The sequence below is a fragment of the Salvelinus namaycush genome, chromosome 27 (assembly GCF_016432855.1).
Source record: "Salvelinus namaycush isolate Seneca chromosome 27, SaNama_1.0, whole genome shotgun sequence".
NCBI classification, from domain to species: Eukaryota; Metazoa; Chordata; class Actinopteri; order Salmoniformes; family Salmonidae; genus Salvelinus; species Salvelinus namaycush.
Window position 1 is genome coordinate 19,645,676 of NC_052333.1, and position 21,656 is coordinate 19,667,331.

At 42.1% G+C, this 21,656-nt stretch overlaps 1 protein-coding gene across 1 annotated transcript; it reads right to left on the reverse strand.

The window, feature by feature from the left end:
• Positions 1–332: 332 nt before the first annotated feature.
• On the reverse strand, positions 333–20,383 carry LOC120022660 (delta-type opioid receptor-like). The gene is made up of 5 exons (XM_038966644.1): positions 20,139–20,383; positions 1,902–2,134; positions 1,512–1,634; positions 737–1,031; positions 333–573 (listed from the first exon to the last, which is right to left on the reverse strand). Exons 1-5 carry the CDS (start codon positions 20,381–20,383, stop codon positions 333–335), a joined length of 1,137 nt encoding a protein of 378 aa, XP_038822572.1.
• Between the last annotated feature and the right edge of the window lie 1,273 nt (positions 20,384–21,656).

Genomic DNA, 21,656 nt, shown 5'->3' on the forward strand with positions numbered 1-21,656 from the left:
CCATTTGTTACAAACCAGAAATGCGCTACTCAAAAAGCCCTGGCACCGTCACAGATTGTCTCTGGATAGCGGAAAACGATTTATGGTGAAACATTGAATCTGTCTCCTTATGAGCAACAATAAAGAACATTCCTAAATCTCACTGGGAGGAATATCAAAAACCTATGGTGTGGTTTGGACCCCTCTTTACTGACAACTCTGTGAGTCTCACTAAATCATTGTTTATCCTGTCAGAACTCTGTTGTGGATATCTGGGTGACCTCAGACTGCAAGTCTTGCTGGGCCCTCCTGGATTGAGAACCAGAACCACAAGGGATCTGGTCCATGCCTAGTCATACAGGCTTCCTTTCCTTCCCAGCTACAGTCGGAGCGCAGACTGACACAGGTTCCCTGTTGGCATTCCGGCCCCTGTTGAGAGAGTTGCGTTCCACGCGGGTCCGGCAGGGCAGGCAGAAGTCTCGGAAGCACCTCTTGAAGTTCTCGTCCAGGAAAGCGTAGAGAACGGGATTGAGACTACTGTTCATGTAGCCCAGCGCAATGCAGAGGTGCCAACTGGCTTTCACGTAGGGGTTCCTGTTAATAAGAAGCAATGATAAATGATGTATAATTCATTTTATTTTATGCCCTTTTTCCAAGTAATTTGACCTAATAAAATAAGTAAGATTAATACAAAAGCAATACAAGCACACAGTAAAATTAACAAGAAAATAAAAGTACACAAAACATAAATTCTTACCTAGAGTTGATCTCCACCAGGGTCTTGATGATGATGAAGATGTGGATGGGTGTCCAGCAGATGATGAAGGCCGCAACGATCACGAGGACCATGCGGGTGATGCGGCGCATGTTGCGATCCTTCTCCTTAGAGCCGGAGAGCAGGCGGACACTGCGCAGACGCAGTATCATCAGACCATAGCAGATGGTGATGACCATGACAGGGACGATGAAGGCAAAGATGAACACGCAGATCTTAGTGACCGTGTCCCAGTACCAGTCAGGGTCAGGGAACATCAGCGTGCACATAGTCTGACCTAGGAAGAGAGGGGTGTAGGGGCGGAGAGAGGGGTGAAGGGGAGGAGAGAGGGGTGAAGAAGCGGCGAAAGGGGTGAAGAGGCGGAGAGAGGGTGAAAGGTGGAGAGAGGGGTGAAGAGGCGTAGAGAGGGGTTTTGACCAAAGATTTAACATACTGTAAATTTGCAGGAAGAGGGACTTATCCCCTTATTTAATGGGATTAGAAAACAGACAGTTCTAGAGAGGAGACTGTAGTAGGTTTATGTTATAGAGATAATTTATATTTTGACCAAAGATTTAATATACTGTACATTTTTGCAGTAAGAGGGATTTATCCCCTTATTTAATGGGATTAAAAAACAATGAATTTAACAGACAAATTCCCCAAAACATGTTGAGTTTCAAATGATGAAAACTCCAACATGGGTGAGGCTATACAAGAAATCCTTTGAAAGAAGTGTAAAAAAAATGTGCTATCTAGTTTAACGATGCTGTCTCACCACTGTCTGTTGTTTTGGTCACAGCCATGACCATGATGGGCACTCCGATGGCAGAGGACAGAACCCAGATCAGAACGTTGATGATCTTACCCTTGGCAGGCGTCCTGAACTCCAGGGCTCTCACTGGGTGACACAGAAAATTACGGTTCAATTGCAACATATATTACAGTGACTGCTGGCCTTTTTTCATTTTTATGTGGTGGATTATTGGTTCTAAGCACCTTTCATTTATTTACGCGAAAGGATAGGAGTTGATCAGGATACATTTCAAATGGCACCCTATTCCCTATTAAGTGCACTACTTTTAACCAGAGCCTCCCTAGGCTCTGGTTAAAAGTAGTGCACTATAAAGGGAATAGGGTGCCATGTGGAATGCTTCTTTCCCTTTACCTGGGTGGCACACAGCGATGTAGCGGTCCACAGACATCATGGTCAGGGTGAAGATGCTGGTGAACATGTTGTAGTAGTCGATGGCGATGACCACCTTACAGAGGACCTCTCCGAAGGCCCAGGTCCCCATCAGGTACTTGGCGCTCTGGAAGGGCAGTGTGCTGGTGGCTAGGGCATCCGCTAGAGCCAGGTTAAAGATGTAGATGTTGGTGGATGTCTTCATCTTGGTGTATCTGTGGACAGAGGCAGAGAAATGAGTTAAGTTGATGTTGCTATAAAAGCGTCTGTTGTTTTCTTCGAAGATGAGTAAAGATAATTGATCTCTTGCTGTGTGTTGAACATGCGTGGAACAGCAAAACATACTATTCTAATTGTTTTCAGAAACATTTCTATTTCTATCTGAATGAGTGATTAGTCATTAAAGCATTAGTGAGCTACAAGTAGCTCTGACCACATACTTCAGTGTATGCTTTTTTTAAAGCAATGTCATGAGCAGATCATGATCACTGTTTTAAGATTAACATTTTCTTGATAACATTTCCCACTATGGATCTGTATTAGATCATAACTACTTCTGATTTTTTGGGGTCTATTCCTCTAAAATAGGCCAATTTAGAATTTCCGTAACTCCCCCAAAGATAAGTTTTCTTTAGCGTTTATTAATTAGACTTTCTCATGAGCATGTTGGTTGACTCACTAGTTACAGAGATATTGGCTTAATGGGGACAACTCTCTGAAGGCACAATATACAATTGAAGTAGTAAGTTTACATACACCTTAGCCAAAGACATTTAAACTCAGTTTTTCACAATTCCTGACATTTAATCCTTGTAAAATTCCCTGTTTTAGGTCAGTTAGGATCACCACTTTATTTTAAGAATGTGAAATGTCCGAATAATAGTAGTGAGAAGGATTTATTTCAGCTTTAATTTCCCAGTTGGTCTGAAGTTTACATACACTCAATTAGTATTTGGTAGCATTGCCTTTAAATTGTTTAACTTGGGTCAAACGTTTCGGGTAGCCTTCCACAAGCTTCCCACAATACTTTGGGTGCATTTTGGCCCATTCCTCCTGACAGCTGGTGTTACTGAGTCAGGTTTATAGGCCTCCTTGCTCGCACACACTTTTTCAGTTCTGCCCACACATTTTCTATAGGATTGAGGTCAGGGCTTTGTGATGGCCACTCCAATACCTTGACTTTGTTGTCCTTAAGCCATTTTGCCACAACTTTGGAAGTATGCTTGGGGTCATTGTCTATTTGGAAGACCCATTTGCGACCAAGATTTAACTTCCTGACTGATGTCTTGAGATGTTGCTTCAATATATCGACATAATTTTCCTGCCTCATGATGCCATCTATTTTGTGAAGTGCACCAGACCCTCCTGCAACAAAGCACACCCACACCATGATGCTGCCACCCCCGTGCTTCATGTTTGGGATGGTGTTCTTCAGCTTGCAAGCGTCCCCCTTTTTACTCCGAACATAACGATGGTCATTATGGCCAAACATTTTATTTTGTTTCATCAGACCAGAGGACATTTTTTCAAAAAGTACAATCTTTGTCCCCATGTGCAGTTGCAAACCGTAGTCTGGCTTTTTTTATGGCGGTTTTGGAGCAGTGGCTTCTTCCTTGCCTTTCAGGTTATGTCGATATATGACTCGTTTTACTGTGGATATAGATACTTTTGTACCTGTTTCCTCCAGCATCTTCACAAGGTCTTTTACTGTTGTTCTGGGATTGCACTTTTCGCACCAAAGCACGTTCATCTCCAGGAGACAGAACGCGCCTCCTTCCTCAGCGGTATGTCGGCTGCGAGGTCCCATGGTGTTTATACTTGCGTACTATTGTTTGTACAGATGAACATGGTACCTTCAGGCATTTGGAAATTGCTCCCAAGGATGAACCAGAGTTGTGGAGGTCTACAATTTTTTTTATGAGGATTTGGCTGATTTCTTTTGATTTTCCCATGATGTCAAGCAAAGAGGCACTGAGTTTGAAGGTAGGCTTTGAAATACATCCACAGGTACACCTCCAATTGAATCAAATTTTGTCAATTAGCCTATCAGAAGCTTCTAAAGCCATGACATAGTTTTCTGGAATTTTACAAGCTGTTTAAAGGCACAGTCAACGTAGTGTATGTAAACTTCTGACCCACTGGAATTGTGATAGAGTGAATTATAAGTGAAATAATCTGTATGTAAACAATTGTTGGAAAAATTATCTGTGTCATGCACAAAGTAGATGTCCTAACCGACTTTCCAAATCTATAGTTTGTGAACAAGAAATTTGTGGAGTGGTTGAAAAACATGTTTTAATGACTCCAACCTAAGTGTATGTAAACTTTCGACTAAAGTTTGGATACACCTTGTCATTCAAGGGTTTTTCTTTATTTTAACTTTTTTTCTACAATGTTAAAAATAGTACAAATTAAGAAAAACTTTGGAATTAGTAGTTGTGTCCAAACTTTTGACTGGTCCGGTGTGTTCATAGAGATACAGTAGAGGTCGGAAGTTTACATACACTTAGGTTGGAGTCATTAAAACTCATTTTTCAACCACTCCACACATTACAAAAGTATCTATATCGACATAAACTGAAAGGCCACTCAGCAAGGAAGAAGCCACTACTTCAAAACCGGCATAAAAAAGCCAGACTACGGTTTTGCAACTGCACATGGGGACAAAGATTGTACTTTTTGGAGAAATGTCCTCTGGTCTGATGTAACAAAAATAGAACTGTTTGGGCATAATGACCATCGTTATGTTTGGAGGAAAAAGGGTAAAGCTTGCAAGCTGAAGAACACCATCCCAACCATGAAGCACGGGGGTGGCAGCATCATGTTTTGGGGGTTCTTTGCTGCAGGAGGGACTGGTGCTCTTCACAAAATAGATGGCATCATGAGGAGGAAAATGATGTGGATATATTGAAGCAACATCTCAAGACATCAGTCAGGAAGTTAAAGCTCGGTCCCAAATGGGTCTTCCAAATGGACAATGGCCGCAGGCATACTTCCAATGTTGTGTCAAAATGGCTTAAGGACAACAAAGTCAAGGTGTTGGAGTGGCCATCACAAAGCCCTGACCTCAATCCCATAGAAAATGTGTGGGCAGAACTAAAAAAGTGTGTGCGAGCAAGGAGGCCTACTAACCTGATTCAGGTACACCAGCTCTGTCAGGAGGAATGGGCCAAAATTCACCCAACTTATTGTGGGAAGCTTGTGGAAGGCTACCCGAAACGTTTGACCCAAGTGAAACAATTTAAAGGCAATGCTACCAAACACTAATTGAGTGTATGTAAACTTCTGACCAACTGGGAATGTGATTAAATAAATAAAAGCTGAAATAAATCACTCTGTCTACTATTATTCTGACATTTCACATTCTTAAAATAAAGTAGTGATCCTAACTGACCTAAGACAGGGATTTTTTACTTGGATTAAATGTCAGGAATTGTGAAAAACTGAGTTTAAATGTATTTGGCTAAGGTGTATGTAAATTTCCGACTTCAACTGAATATTCTATCTTAACTGACTTTGTCTTCAAAACAGTATTCTGTTAGTCATAGCCCATGGGTCTGTATGTAAAAGGCTGTAGAGGTACAGACTACACTAGTGCTGTCATTTGTTTGCCTAAAAGAGTACATTGCTTGTCGATTACATTTTTGCACTCCGCTGAACGGCTTTGTGGATAAATTAAGTCCATTTAGTCAATGGTCCAGATGTGTGTGTTCACCATAAAAGCTATTGCCTTTCAAAAGCCAAAATGACAACAAAATTAAACCAAACAACACTCAGAATGAAGTAAACAACATTTACTGGAATAAGGAAATCAGCTCTGGGCGCTGGTCAGTTGTTGACAGTGACTGTAAGCTCCAAACCTAACTGTTCCCTGTCGCCCATTAATAAATACATTGTAGCCTGTTGATTTTCCTCTCCTTGGTCGATAACATGTATTAACAGTCCGTGCACTTACAGCTCGTATTGCATAAACACTACCAGCTAATTCCCTCTTGGGACTGGGGCTATAATTGAAGTCAGCAAAGAGACCTAGAGCCAGAATTGTGATGACCATCCCATGTTTAGGCATCCCATTAGCGTATGAGGCTAATGGTGGGTTAGGGGTGAGAAGGGGCAGGGCTGTCGAGTGCCTGCTGCTGAGAGCTGCTGGTCATTTGCTGTTTTCTCTTCTGCTCCTTCGGCTCCCACAGAAGTGTTAAACCCGACTGACTCTGCACCTGACCTGCTATTCATTTCGGTCAAAATTCGTCTCATCAAGACAAACAGACACGCATGCCAATGCACACATAGACACACACATCTAATTACCAGACAACTGGATGCTCTAGTCCTCGATCTCGATCAGGGGAGTGTTGCGATTTAATCACAATTGGTTTTGGAGTTGGAATTTGATAAATGTCCTCCTTTCTGTAATGAATTATCCCTGTAGTTAAGGAACTAATCAATATGTAGTATGGTAAGACACAGAGCTCTGAGCTCTCAGCTGGGGTGGATTTATCTTTCGTTGTGCTTCTCTTGCACACAAAAGTCTCATCGCTGTTCTTATTCTGCCTAATATCATGGAGAGATGAACTGAGACGATCAAAATGGCCTATTGCATACATATCATCTCAGTTTCCCGAGACATAATAACACATTTCTATTAATCAGGTGGAGGGCAATCTATTGTATATGCATGACGGATGGCTGAAAGACCTGTCAATCATGGGAGATATCTGAATTCTTATTAGCCAATGCCCGTCACGTGATGGGGTCCTTCTCACAGGCATCTCAGCTCCAAAGTAGGCTACAAGTGAAGACAGACACACCGGGGATGCAACTGCACGTGTCCTTCTTACTGAATTCTGAGGTGCATATTGAAGATCTTAGAACTGTTTACATTTACTTTTCGCCAGCCAACAAGATGAGTATGCCTGACGAACAGCAAAAACACTTGCTTACAGGTATGTCAATCTACTATGCCCCATAGTACATTAAGTTTACCTAACTTATTGGTCAACTTGTCCTTCTGTGCGAGAAAAACATATTCCATACGTACACTGGGACAGTTGTGGGATGTGATAGATCCCAAATTAATATAACCACTCGCATCAAAAAAACTTTTAAAAGCAATGAGGCTAATGCAACAGAGAGGCTATTTCTTCACATACTTGTAGACATTATAAGAGCAGCAATACGCAAACGGCAGTAGGCTATAAGTGCGCGTCAGAGCCAGAGTAAAACTATTGCCTGGAGTTTCTGGTGCTCAGATGTGTTGTGAGGCAGAATATAGCAGGATACAGACACTTGTCCGTCTGTTAGAACCTTTTGATTCAGCATAACTTCATCTAGGAATCCGTCTGTTAGAACCCTTTGATTCAGCATAACTTCATCTATGAATCCATCTGTTAGAACCCTTTGATTCAGCATAACTTCATCTATGAATCCGTCTGTTAGAACCCTTTGATTCAGCATAACTTCATCTATGAATCCATCTGTTAGAACCCTTTGATTCAGCATAACTTCATCTATGAATCCGTCTGTTAGAACCCTTTGATTCAGCATAACTTCATCTATGAATCCGTCTGTGCTTCCTAGCTCCACTGTCAGCACTGTCTCATATTTATCGTATTTGAATCAGAGGCAGTTGTTATGCCCCTTGGATGGGTTTGCTCTCTGCATATGTAGAATCATCATCGCCAGCACTAAGCTGGCGTGATCGGGACTACACCTACACTACACCCTCCACACACACGCACATGCACACACCTCTCCTTCACCACCAAGTCCCTTCTGGTGTTAACTGTCCAAACCATGGCCTACTTCCATCTGCCTTGAGCCAATGTTACAGGAGCCAGGGCTTACACATGATGCACACACACAGAGACACACACTCTTACACACACGCACACTGAGACGGAGATGCGACGAGAGACGCATCGAGTGGGTGGCCTCTGGGCTCTGTGGGTGGATGTTGATGAAGTGGCTAGAGAAGGAGAGAAGACGTGGGTGGGTGGTGGGGGAAGAGCCATGATGTCATATGCACGGTGTCACACACACAGGAGCTGAAACACACCAGTACTGGCAGGATGGTAAAAGGATACGGTGTTCTGTACAGCACTGTACGGTACAGTCGGTTCAGGGAACTGGCTTGGATATTTTTACGGGGGGTGCAGCTGCCAACCCGAAGCATTTTCTCAGCAGGTTTCAGCATCAAGGCAGGATTCATCACAACGTGCTATGTTGATGACAGCTGTGCATGCATTAATCACAGAAAAGGAGGGAGAAGATGAGCTTTGATATTTGCCCACAGTGCCCACTCTGTTAATGCTATCCTTTTAACTGGTTCTGGACCTGTAGTAGTTAGCTAATGTCACATGTTTATAGGGGTGGTTTTGTATGTCCATCCTCCCTGTTGGAAGCTTGAAAAAAAACAGTGGGATATTTGTTCCAACGTCGTATTAAATCGTGCTGTTCAAAACGAGAAACATGAACTCTGATAGTATCATAGACCCCATGTCTAATTGGGGATTGTAGCTGTGTAGCTGTTATTGCTGTGTCCCTAGAGCAGCGGTTCACAGCCATTTCCATTCCGTGGACCACCAAATCACCGTCAAAACATCTTGAGGACCACCATTCGCAGAGTCATGACATTTTTTTTTACATAAAATATCTTGGCGGACAAATTTAGAGTACATTTTATCAGTGAATGATTTAAGGTCTATTATTATTATTATTATTATTATAAACAATTTGCATTGTGAAAATATTTTTTAAATAATATCATTAATAACCCCCAAAAATTAGAGGGTAACCAACATATGGAGGAGGCAGATCCTTAGAATCACTGCTGCAGGCTACAGAGGGCCGTGTGTGTGTGTGCGTGTGTGCGCGTGCGTGCATGTGTGTGTGTGTGTGCGTGCGCGCGTGCGTGCGTGTGTTAGATTCACTGCTGCAGGGAACAGAGGGTCATTTTAAAAATGTCAGTCAGTGGCCTTGGTTCCAGGAGAAACGGGATGGAGATGGAGCGCTTCCTTCTCTTGACGCTGGTGAATATTGATTACTGTCTTATTGATCACAGCTTCATCGGACCACAGGCATCATTTGTGTGTTAGGCACGTACACCCAGAGTCATTGATCACAGTCTGTCACCACTAGCTAATCACTCGTCCCAATATTGACCATGTTCGCTGGGCTCCAGTCCAGTGTGTAACTTTCCGACAGTTTAAAAGGCAGCACGACATGAAAATATATCTTGCTGCTGTAACGGAAGTGCTATAGTGAACCATTCTTGCTTGATAACTAACCTTGCCTCAGATGAGTTGAGGAAGAGTTGTGTTTTCTTCATGACTTATTACTGAGGGTTTAGCTCAGAAGGCTGGCAGAGTCGTGTGGTTCATTGGAGACGCAGACTCAAACCCTAGTTAGGCACACTGCTTGTAGACATCCTCTGTGAGTACACACTCTGTTGTGAGGGTGTTTCAATCAGCCAGTTTACTACGAATTGGAGACATCAGCATTTAGACCAGGGGATTGGTGGGCCAAAATATGATCTGAGTGGTAGCCAAACAAATATACATTATGTATTTAGAAATATAGAAGGTAAACAATAGCTTTTTAGTAAGCAATCATAAAAGCACACTTCAAACATTCAAATTGTAGCCATATAACACCTAACACATTCTGGTTACCAGTAAAGACCTATTTAAAAAATGTAACAGTTGTGGCACAGAAACTGCAACCAACTTTCTATGTGCATGAGGCTAATAGCTTGAATATGTTTCAAATAACTTGAATATAGGAAAGGTGTAACAATTTGTATTTGCAGCAGGAAGTCTGATCTGTCATCATTTCTACCCCATTGTTTTCTCCATACTCTGCGGCAGTGCCCTCTACCTCTCATCGCTTCCCACCGCCTCCCTGACCAAACACACACTACTCATCCCAGAGCTCTCGCTGTGTTCTTCAAGCTGTCGGGACAGAAGTAGAACACAGGCACACTACCGAGTAAGAGAGGAGACATGCAGCAAGACACGGGAGCTGGTGTTGACTCACACCCATCCTAAAAAAACACCCCAATAAAGCTTCCACTCCACTGGGTACAATATTTCAGGCTGGAATTGATCATCTTGGTGTGTTTGAGTAAACACTTCTCCAAAGAAAGGATTTCAACCTAATCAGAGTTATACGATGTCAGTTTATGGTGTATACCAGAGTTTGAAGGTAATCTTACTCAAGTTTATGGGATGATTCTCCCCAGTTTTGGAGAGAGCTTTCCCCCTGAGACAGCTCTACTAATGCCCTACGTATGGATAAACCAAGCACACCACCTACTGTAGTACCCCAGCTACACGGCTCAAGCAAGACATTTTATCAACTGCACCCCCACACATTCGTAACATTAGCCATTACAGTTTTAACAATTGCTAACAAGCGTTTACCTATACTTAAGATACTTTTTCTAAACTCTTAACACAGCAACACACCTACATCACACAATTAGCCAAATAGTTCATTTCTGCTCAAAACCACATTTTGTTCATTGAATACCAACTCTACATTTAAAAATGCAAAAAAACTTTCTCTACATACATTCTATCAAAACACGCCAAACCCGACTCACTATCTAATCATTCTGTCAAAACACTAGCACATGTTTTCTATCCAAGAGGAACATGTAGTCAATTATAGCACAACGGCTTTCAAAATACTAACAGTTGATTGCATTACAAAAACTGCATTACTTTTCATGTTTCAGTTGTACCTGCATACAATAGACAAAATTAAATCCATAGTTTTTCTTAATTCAGTTTCTTTTTACTGTAAACCACTCCACATTTTTTGGTTGAGTGTCGAATGTGTGCATTTTTGGCAATATACTATCTAAAAGAATGAGTCATCTTTACTTCATAGAATGTACAGTAGAAAAAAATAGTAAGTGACAGAATTGCTGCCAGTGATCAACAAAAAATCCAATATAGGTTCCAAATGTGTAAAAATAAAACACAATTACAGTAAAAAAAGCACAGAAGGGAAAAAATGCAAAAATGCACAGTCCTGTTCTAATCTATACGATCTTCAGCATTTGGCCACATGTTCTCGTCCACATCACATCTTAAGTCGTCTCTCGCTATGCACCTTGGATAGAAATGCTTGGCATGCCTTATCCACCCCTGGCAGTCTTCAGCTGAGATGTCTCTGCAGCCGGCATCCATTGCATCCAGGGGGGACATTTGGTCATGTGGCCGATGATCATACACTTTCCACCTCCAGGCAGAAAAAAATTCCTCAATGGGGTTGAGGAAAGGCGAGTAGGGGGGGAGGAAAAGGGAAACCATTCTTGGATGGGCTGCAAACCAGTTTGTGATTGCATGTGAATGGTGGAATGCTACATTGTCCCATTCACAAATGTCCTCATGTCCCCCCCCCCCCACCTTTTCCCTTTCTGCTTCTGGCACCAGCTGTTGGTGGAGGTCATCTAAAAACAAAAGCTTGTTGTAGGTTTCAATCTGACATTTCTGCAGGAACAAACCAGCACTCCAGATTGCAGCACACATTGTGATATTTGCTCCTCTCTGACCCGGCATATCAACGGTGACCCTTTTCCCGATGACGTTTCTTCCCCTCCGACATGTTTTTGCCAGGTTAGGGCTAGACGTCCCGCTAACTTCCGGTGAAACTGGAGGGCGCGCAATTCAAATAAATAATCATAAAAATGATGGATATTAAACATTTAGGTACATACAAGTGTCTTATATCGGTTGAAAGCTTAAGTTCTTGTTAATTTAACTGCACTGTCCAATGTACAGTAGCCATTACAGCGAAAGCATGCCATGAGATTGTTTGAGGATGGCGCCCCACATCAAAATATTTTTCCACCGGCACAGTTTTTATAAATTCAGAAATAGCAATTAAATATTCACTTACTTTTTGAAAATCTTCCTCTGATTTGTCATCCAAATGATCCCAGCTATAACATGTAGTGTCATTTTGTTAGTTAAAATCCTTCTTTATATCCCAAGAAGTCTGTTTAGTTGGCGCCATCGATTTGAGTAATCCACTTGTTCAACATGCAGAGAAAGGAATCCGAAAATCTACCCCTAAACTTTGTTTCAACAAGTCAAAATAAGTTTCAATTTACTCCTCAGATACCGTAATATTTAATCAAATTATAATATTTCTTATGGAAAGAAGTATGTTCAATAGGAAACCGATTTTAGCAGGTGCATTCTGTCTTCATCGCTCGCGCACACATTTCCAAGACTGTGTCCCTATACTAAAACTGATATTTCTTATTCGTTTTGGAAGTTACAATCCTGAAACCTTGAACATAGACTGCTGACACCCTGTGTAAGCCATGGGAATTGCATCCTGGGAGCTAGAATTCAGTATGCTCCTATACTTTCCATTGTAAGAGCATCGGCTGTCAAAAAAAACATTCAGGTTGGTTTTTCTTTGGATTTTCTCCTACCATATCTGTTCTGTTATAATGTTCTACATTATTTTAACATTTCTACAAACTTCAAAGTGTTTTCTTTCCAATGATACCACTTATATGCATATCCTGGCTTCAGGGCTTGAGCAACAAGCAGTTTACTTTGGGCACGTCATTCAGGCGGAAATTGAGAAAAAAGGGGCCTAATTAATTAAACCCTGCCTCGTCTACATACATTATTTAATGTGGGTTTTGATTAGCCTTCAACTCCTTGACTCTCTGAAAGAAATCAAACACAGTATGTGTAAATGCTTTTCAGTATGTCCTACTGTATGTACTGTAACCCATGTTTACATGTAGAGAAGCATAGTGTAAAACTCACTATAGAACAAGACATATTGGATAGACATCATACCTGGACATATTGGTGCCGGAGTTCCTTGACCCGCTCACTGTTCCTTTCAAAAGGAACTGTGTACAACTGTTTAATTCGAACTCTGTGTTTGGTCAGAGTCCGAGCAATGGTAGTCAGGCTGATGCTTTCCACATTGTTCAATACCAGGTTGTCCTTCACAATTCTGGTCTGAATTTCTCTCAGTTTTACTGCATTGTCAGCAATGACCAATCCTACAATGGCATGGTCTTGGTCTTCACTGAGGAGCTTTCCTCTTCCTCCAGAGGGAGGAAGACGTTGTGTCCTTTAGAGGAACAAAAAACAACATATGTATTTTCATTGGGTCTGGTGGCCTACAGTTACTGTGGGACATAGCAACAGTAATGATAGAAGAAGCCCTTGTGAAATGCATTACTAACCTGTTGGTTTGTTGAAAATTCAGGATAATGGAAGCCACGGTTAACCGTCTGAGATTAGACTGGACTCTTTCACCAGCATCTCTCAGTGATAGACCCTGGTTTATCACATGGTCCGTGGTGGTGGCTCTTATTTCATCAGTGACAACAGCTCTTACTCTCCTTTGAACATCACCACACATTCTTACTCCTCTCCCCCTATCTCTCCTTTCCCTTGTCCTGGTCCAACTACTCCTCTGCCTGGTTCAACTACTCCTCTGCCTGGTCCAACTACTCCTCTGCCTGGTCCAACTACTCCTCTGCCTGGTCCAACTACTCCTCTCCCTGGTCCAACTACTCCTCTGCCTGGTCCAGCTACTCCTCTGCCTGGTCCAGCTACTCCTCTGCCTGGTCCAACTACTCCTCTGCCTGGTCCAACTACTCCTCTGCCTGGTCCAACTACTCCTCTGCCTGGTCCAACTACTGCCCTGCCTGGTCCAACTACTCCTCTGCCTGGTCCAATTACTCTTCCTGTCCCATTACTCCTCTGCCTGGTCCAACTACTCCTCTCCCTGGTCCAGCTACTCCTCTGCCTGGTCCAACTACTCCTCTCCCTGGTCCAAATACTCCTGTAATAATGACAATTACAACAATACTGATTGAACACTTTTATTTTAACTTAATATAATACATCAATAAAATTAATTTAGTCTCAAATAAATAATGAAACATGTTCAATTTGGTTTAAATAATGCAAAAACGAAGTGTTGGAGAAGAACGTAAAAGTGCAATATTTGTCATGTAAAAAAGCTAACGTTTAAGGTCCTTGCTCTGAACATGCGAACATATGAAAGCTGGTGGTTCCTTTTAACATGAGTCTTCAATATCCCCAGGTAAGAAGTTTTAGGTTGTAGTTATTATATGACTATTTCTCTCTATACCATTTGTATTTCATATACCTTTGACTATTGGATGTTCTAATAGGTACTTTAGTATTGCCAGCCTAATCTCGGGAGTTGATAGACTTTAAGTCATTAACAGCGCAATGCTTGAAGCACAGCAAAGAGCTGCTGGCAAATGCAGGAAAGTGCTGTTTGAATGAATGCTTACAGGTGGCATCCCTAAGTCTAAATATTGCTGTTACATTGCACAACCTTCAATGTTATGTCATAATTATGTACAATTCTGGCAAATTAATTACGGTCTTTGTTAGGAAGAAATGGTCTTCACACAGTTTGCAACGAGCCAGGCAGCCCAAACTGCTGCATATACCCTGAGTCTGCTTGCACTGAACGCAAGAGATCTGACACAATTCCCTAGTTAAAAGAAATTCATGTTAGCAGGCAATATTAACTAAATATGCAGGTTTAAAAATATATACTTGTGTATTGATTTTAAGAAAGGCATTGATGTTTATGGTTAGGTACACATTGGTGCAACGACAGTGCTTTTTTCGCGAATGCGCTTGTTAAATCATCACCCGTTTGGCGAAGTAAGCTGTGATTCGATGATAAATTAACAGGCACCGCATCGATTATATGCAACGCAGGACAAGCTAGATAAACTAGTAATATCCTCAACCATGTGTAGTTAACTAGTGATTATGTTAAGATTGATTGTTTTACGATAAGTTTAATGCTAGCTAGCAACTTACCTTGGCTCCTTGCTGCACTCACGTAACAGGTAGTCAGCCTGCCACGTGGTCTCCTCGTGGAGTGCAATGTAATCGGCCATAATCGGTGTCCAAAAATGCCGATTACCGATTGTTATGAAAACTTGAAATCGGCCCTAATTAATCGGCCTTTCCGATTAATCGGTCGACCTCTACTTTATACTATATTTAAGGTTTTGAACATTAGGTCTTCATTTCTGGCATGCTGTGTGCCAGCATTTGTAAATAACAAAATAAAGATCCATAACTTAGGTATTGGGTAAGCTTGTATGTAAAGAAAATGTAAGCATTTTAGAAATGTGTTAATTGACTGCATATTCCCCTTTAAAAAATGTATTACAAAATAAATAAAATTGACAGCATATTCTGTGAAAACACGATGAATTGTGTTTATGGTATGGTCCACAACAGACGGCTAATTGTGTTTAGCGTTTTGAAAATGTGACTACAGATTGGACAAAAGGATGTTAGTGATTGTAAAAAACTGTAAGATGTAAATCATAGCATAGTACATTGGGTACAATCATCTCTACACTCATACTGCTTCTCTCTCTGTGTGTGTGTGTGTGTGTGTGTGTGTGTGTGTGTGTGTGTGTGTGTGTGTGTGTGTGTGTGTGTGTGTGTGTGTGTGTGCGCGTGTGTGTGCGTGTGTGCGCGTGTGTGTGTGTGTGTGACTTGGATGGCTGACTGTCAAGCAGAGGAGTGCTGCTGACCTGGGCTGTGTTACAATGGATGATCCACAGCAGTGGTGGTGTCAGCTCCAGCTCTCAGCTCTCCCCTCAGTCCCCTTAGTTAGTGATCACAGAGGACTCTTCTTCAGCTCTGTTCCAATATCCACACTAGAATACCACTCAGAATGAAGCAATGTATTGGGCATGCATTATAAGTGATGCTAACGTGGATACTAGAAAATAACCTTCACATCCACACCAGTTAGCTCTCAATCTGGAGCAGGCTACACCTGGGTTCAAATAGTATTAGTTTTCTTTCAAATACTTTGAGTGTGAGATTTAGCCTGCCTGGAAAGCCAGATGGATACATTCAACAGCTCTCTAGAACGGAGAGAGGGGATATACTGTACACTCATAAAAAGCAGAATTACTCACTATGCTGTGCTTTTAAAACGGATGTTCAATGCCAATCACGATTCACAGTGAATGAACATTAGCAACTCACTGTGGTGGCTAACACATTCGTTTTACTCCACTAGTCAATGTTTTATTTCTTGTGTTCCAGACAATTAGAACGCATCGAACCCAACTCGACGTCACCGCTTTCTCCACACTCTTCCTATCCATTTTAAATGTGTGTAGTTCAGTCCTTGATCTGTTCTTGTCTAATGATGTTATGTATTCTGTCATGCTTTAGATTTTTGTGTGGACCCCAGGAAGAGTAGCTGCTTCAGTAACAGCTGATGGGGATCCTAATAAAATACAAAATGTGTCTGTTTCTCTCTCTCCTGCTTTCTTTCTCTCTCTCTCTCTCTCTCTCTCTCTCTCTCTCTCTCTCTCTCTCTCTCTCTCTCTCTCTCTCTCTCTCTCTTTCTCTGTCTTTCACTGTTTATCTCTCTGCCTGTCTGTCTCTGTTTTTTGCTATCTTCCTTGTTCTCTCTCTCCCTTCACTCTTTCTCTCTCTTTTTTTTCTCTCTGTCTCCTTACATTTTGGGGTGGTTGTCATGGTAACGGCAGCCCATGCGCCAAAAAAAAAGAAGAAGAAGAATGCAGAAGGCATAAGGCATTAAAGTGGTTGTGGCTAGATGGTATGCTCTGTTTTGCTTGTTTACAGCGGGTCATTTCATAGGGAACTGTTGGAGGCGCTCTCACATTGTTACATTGCCAACACTTTCAGAATAAAGACGCAATGTATTGGGCATGTATTATAAACATGGCGTCCGTTCTAAAACCTGGCCGAACTCTCTTAATATATGGCTCTGGCAGAAACCAACTAATGTCCTTTGTCATGAAAACCCCTTTCATTATCTGACAGTAGACAGCAGAAGAGGCCATTAGATGTATATTTTTCCTGACAACCAGAGAGAAAGGTTCGTACTGATGGTAGCCTACTGGCTCTTACAGTCAAGCTCCATTGAACTATACATATATTACAATTCTGAATTAAGATGCAGATTGCTCTTTATTTCCAATTCAATTCATGAATTTGAATTGAATTTGAGTTGGATACACTCAACAGGAAGCAGAATTTAAATAGAATTTGAATGAAAGGAAGTGGAATTGAATTCAAAGAAATTCATTGAAATTCAAATGGCTTACTTATTCTACACATCACCATCATTTTTTTTTTTTAAATCACATCATATTGTGAATTGTATCATTGTTTTCGGTTTACGCCCTGGCTCTCCTGGTGTTGTTATCGTCAATTGAACATTGAAAATCCTTGCAGGATCAGGATCAATGGCCTTCTGGAAGGCCTTGAAAGGGACAGCTATCATGCGGACCGGGACGGCCGCTGCTCTTCTGGGCCTAACACAACTGTCGGAATACAGAAAACCCCAGAATACATGGGCACAGGCTGGCGTATGTAGCAGCGGAAGGGGGAATTACAGCAGCCATTTAAAGATGAGCTCCCAACCAGAAAAGCTCAGCTCTCCACCCTGCAAGACACTGAGGAGTTTGATGTTCTTGTCATAAGGGCCGGGCCGCGGGCTCCGGATGTGCTGTCACACGCAACCTTAAGACTGCACTGGTGGAGAGGAATGATTTCTCATCAGGGACCAGCAGCCGGAGCACCAAGCTCAGCCACGGAGGAGTATACTACCTCCAAAAGGCCATTATTAAATTAGATTATGAACAATACATGATGGTGAAAGATGCTCTCCATGAACGCTCCAACCTGCTAGACATCGCCCCTCATCGCCCCACTACCCATTATGTTCCATGTTTACAAATGGTGGCAGCTGCCATACTACTGAGCTAGTATAAAGATGTAAGACCTGGTGGCTGGAGGCCAGTGTCTGAAGAGTAGCTATGTCCTCAGTAAGAACAAGGCCCTGGAACTCTTCCTCGTGCTGAAGAAAGACAAGCTGGTGGGAGCCATCGTCTACTATGATGGACAGCATAACAATGCAGATTGCCCTGACAGCAGCCAGACACACTGCTGGATTTGCTAACTACAGTACACAGAGGTGGTCCACCTGCTGAAGAAGACAAGTGCTGAGATGGGCAAGGAGAAGATTTGTGGGGCATGCTGCAGAGACGTTATCACAGGAAATGTATTTGACGTCAGAGCCAAATCATCAACTCCACGGGACTGTTCACTGACTCTCTGAGGAAAATGGATGACGGGAAGAACGCTAAAATCTGTCAGCCCAGTGCTGGGGTTCACATAGTCATCCCTGGTTATTACAGTCCTGACATGATGGATCTCCTGGACCCGGCAACTAGCAACGGCCGTGTCATCTTCTTCCTGCCCTGGGACATGATGACCATCACGGACGACGGACATGCCCACTGACGTCACTGCCTACACCATCCCCAGAGAGGAAGACATCAACTTCATTCTGAACGAAGTCCGCAACTACTATACCTCAGCCCTGATATAGAGAGGAGACGAGAGGAGAGGAGACGTCCTGGCAGTGTGGATTGGTATCCCTCCTCTGGTCACTGAGCCCAACTCTAAAGACCCTCAGTCCATCTGCAGGATCCACAGTGGCCTGGTCACCATTGCAGGAGTGTAGGGCTGCCGTCTTATCTTCTTTGGGACAGGGGGGCAGTATTGAGTAGCTTGGATAAAAAGGTGCCCAGAGTAAACTGCCTGCTACTCAGTCCTAAAAGCTAGAATATGCATATAATTAGTGGATTTGGATAGAAAACACTCTGAAGTTTCTAAAACTGTTTGAATGATGTCTGTGAGTATAACAGAACTCATATGGCAGGCAAAAATCTGAGAAAAAAATCCAACCAGGAAGTGGGAAATCTGAGGTTTGTAGTTTTTCAACTCTTTGCCTATCGAAGATACAGTGGAAATGGAGTCAAACTCAGTTGAATTTGTTTTAATTGGTTTTAATCCAATTATACTTCCTTCAATTGAAATTCTGCTTCCTGTGGGATGTAGCCAATTCAATTGAAATTCATTGTTGGAATTGAATTAAATAAAACAAATCCGAATTGACCACAACCCTAAAGCTATCAGTGGATTCAGAGCTACTAGACTGGTCACTGTTTTATAATGTCTGACTGCAGTGGGCAATAAAGCTATTAGTAGACATCAGAGGAAGTAAGTGCATTAGACTGGACATCCAGTTTACTAGACTTGACACTCATTGTCTTATAATGCCAGACAGTTTAGTAGACTAATAGGGTTCAGTTTAGTACGCTGTGAGGGTTCAGTCCCCAAAGTTTGGCAGTGATGTGGGCATAATTATTCTCCTTAAGGGTACACTCAGCATGGTAAGGGCATCGTAAACAGTAACCACATCACTGACATCAATACTATTTAAATTAAGGGAGGGTGCAGATCGGGAATAGCCAATAATAATGGCAGTAATTGCAATTTGAATCATGTTGATCTTAATGTCTGTACAGTTGGAGAATTTAAAATAAAATATGTTTTAAAGCTAGCCCAATTTGAGGACTATTTTAAGTATAATCCTTTCACTTCAAACCAAATCCAACGAAAGAAAGCCGTCATATTTACCAGCTAGAGATGGAGGTAAAAGAGACTCCCTGCTTGACCTGGCCCAGCTCTCTAGCCATATGCTGTGTGTGTGTGTGTGTGTGTGTGTGTGTGTGTGTGTGTGTGTGTGCGCGCGCGCCCCTGCGCCCGCGTGCACTGTGGAATCAGCCTGAACTGAGGACGAATGGATGTGAAATATGAAAGCGAGTCCGAAGCATGCACGCAAGCTAGTAGGCGCGCACACACACGCAAACGCACACACACTCCACCAGACTCCATATCTTTCCTCTGGTTCTCAAGCGCGAGTAAACATTGATTCACTGTTTCACCAGCAAAAATGTATCATCGTTGAACGAAAGCAAAGTATTTGTATATTTTTTTTGTCAAACAATGTATAATACAGTGTAGCAACGTCAAGTCACCGAAGATTGACTTTCAGTGCTTACATTTGACAAATCATCGTTATGCTTAGCTAACATGGTGAGGCAAACATAAAATATTGTACTATAAAAAAACGGAATTTCCATACGGAATACACGATTCCCTTATAGCCTAAAAGTTTTGGGGAGAAAAGTACTTTTTCAATCATGCATTTCCCCAAAAGGATATACATTCACACATTTTCATACGGACAATAATAGGCATACAATATAAAAAGTAAGTTGTCACCAATGATAGTAGGCTAAGTAGAGTTCCAGTAGAAAGCCCTTACCTCACCACACCGTACATCACAAGGACATTCCCGAGCAATCCCACCACGCAGATAACGGAGTAGAGCGCCGTGATGGAGATGGCTACTATAATATTGGAGGCGCTCTGAACCGGGAGCTGATGGGTGTAGTTTCCTCCGTTGGGCTCGAACCCCATCTCGTCGTCCGGGTAGGTGACATTGGATGGAATCACCGAGTACAACTCGAAATCAGCCGGTTCATCACCGGGGGCAGTGGATGGCTCCATGGTTATACTATTGTCGCTCGCGTCTGTGACTGTCTCTGTTCTCTGGTTCGTGGTTCTGAAAACTTCACCAAGCACTACTGGTCGGCTAGGAGGGCACGACTTGCGCTTTTGTTTCGCCTACTGGGCGTTTTATTGGTTGGAAGGTGTGTACTTATCCTTACGCGCCAAAGGGCGAGTTGGTCGGTTGGTCTGTCTCACCAAACGGTCGATCCTGATTAACAGAATGATGACAGACTTTACCACCCAAAAAATAAGAAAGCAAAAATGTTTTCACTATTGTTTAGATTTCACAGAAAATGATGATCCAATAACTGTTCCTTCATATGTCCAATTGAAAGACAGGAGTCCTGTTCTCAGGAGGATCGGTCTGTGTAGTGTTGCCGGTAGCCATTAGTGGAAAAGGTGCACATAGTGATTTGCCTCGCTCTCCAAACGTCTAATGTTACCCCATCCGGCCCTGCATGTGATTTCTTATAACCAACGTTATATGTCGAGATCAAAGTTGTGCATAGTTGGCTGATAATTGTTTTAGCCTATTCAGCTGAACTGAAGAAGCCAATTAATGTCTACACTTATCGTAGACTATGCGACAGAACATATGATAAACATATTGTTCACAGACAATACCATGATGATGCAAGTTTATTTGAATAAATAACCAAATGCAGTACTTTGAATGAAATAATACTGGGCCTAGGCCTATTAGTGATAGAATTAGCCTTTGTCTAGATGTGTAGTTCTAGGCTTGTTGCTTGGCAAGCACATAGAGAAAATAATCTAAAAAGGAATTGAACGGTGCCTCAGCTGGTTTTGATGTGGCAATTTTCATCTTAATGGAAAATGCTTGTGGAAAAACTGCTCCTCATTAGATAGCCTACATTTGCTAATGTTCTTTATAATCATTGATATTTCTGAGATGAATATCACCTGTGGAATACTACCCCAACACCCTACCATTGAGCCAATAGGGTTAACCCTCGTGGTGGGAATTGTAACATGGCTCATACAGTGATTTCGGAAAATTTCAGACCTCTTGATATTTTCCACATTTTGTTACATTACAGGGTTCTGAATACTTTCCGAAGGCACTGTACATGTACTACCTCTGTTTCAACGCTTGAGATTGATAGAGCTAGCAGAGCTACAAGGCTTGATATGCTACGGTACCAGTATTTGGAGACTAGATTGATGCAAATGACTCAGAGCTTAATATTTTATATCAGAGAGAGGTACAGATTTTCTTTTCGTTTCTGTGTCGCTAGTTGTTTCTCTA

Coding starts and splice junctions, on each gene's coding strand:
- LOC120022660 (XM_038966644.1), bottom strand. CDS start 20,383: ATGGAGCCATCCACTGCCCCCGGTGATGAACCGGCTGATTTCGAGTTG. Junction 2,135..20,138: donor GTGATGTACGGTGTGGTGAG/GTAAGGGCTTTC, acceptor CTCTGTCCACAG/ATACACCAAGATGAAGACAT. Junction 1,635..1,901: donor CATCGCTGTGTGCCACCCAG/GTAAAGGGAAAG, acceptor TGTGTCACCCAG/TGAGAGCCCTGGAGTTCAGG.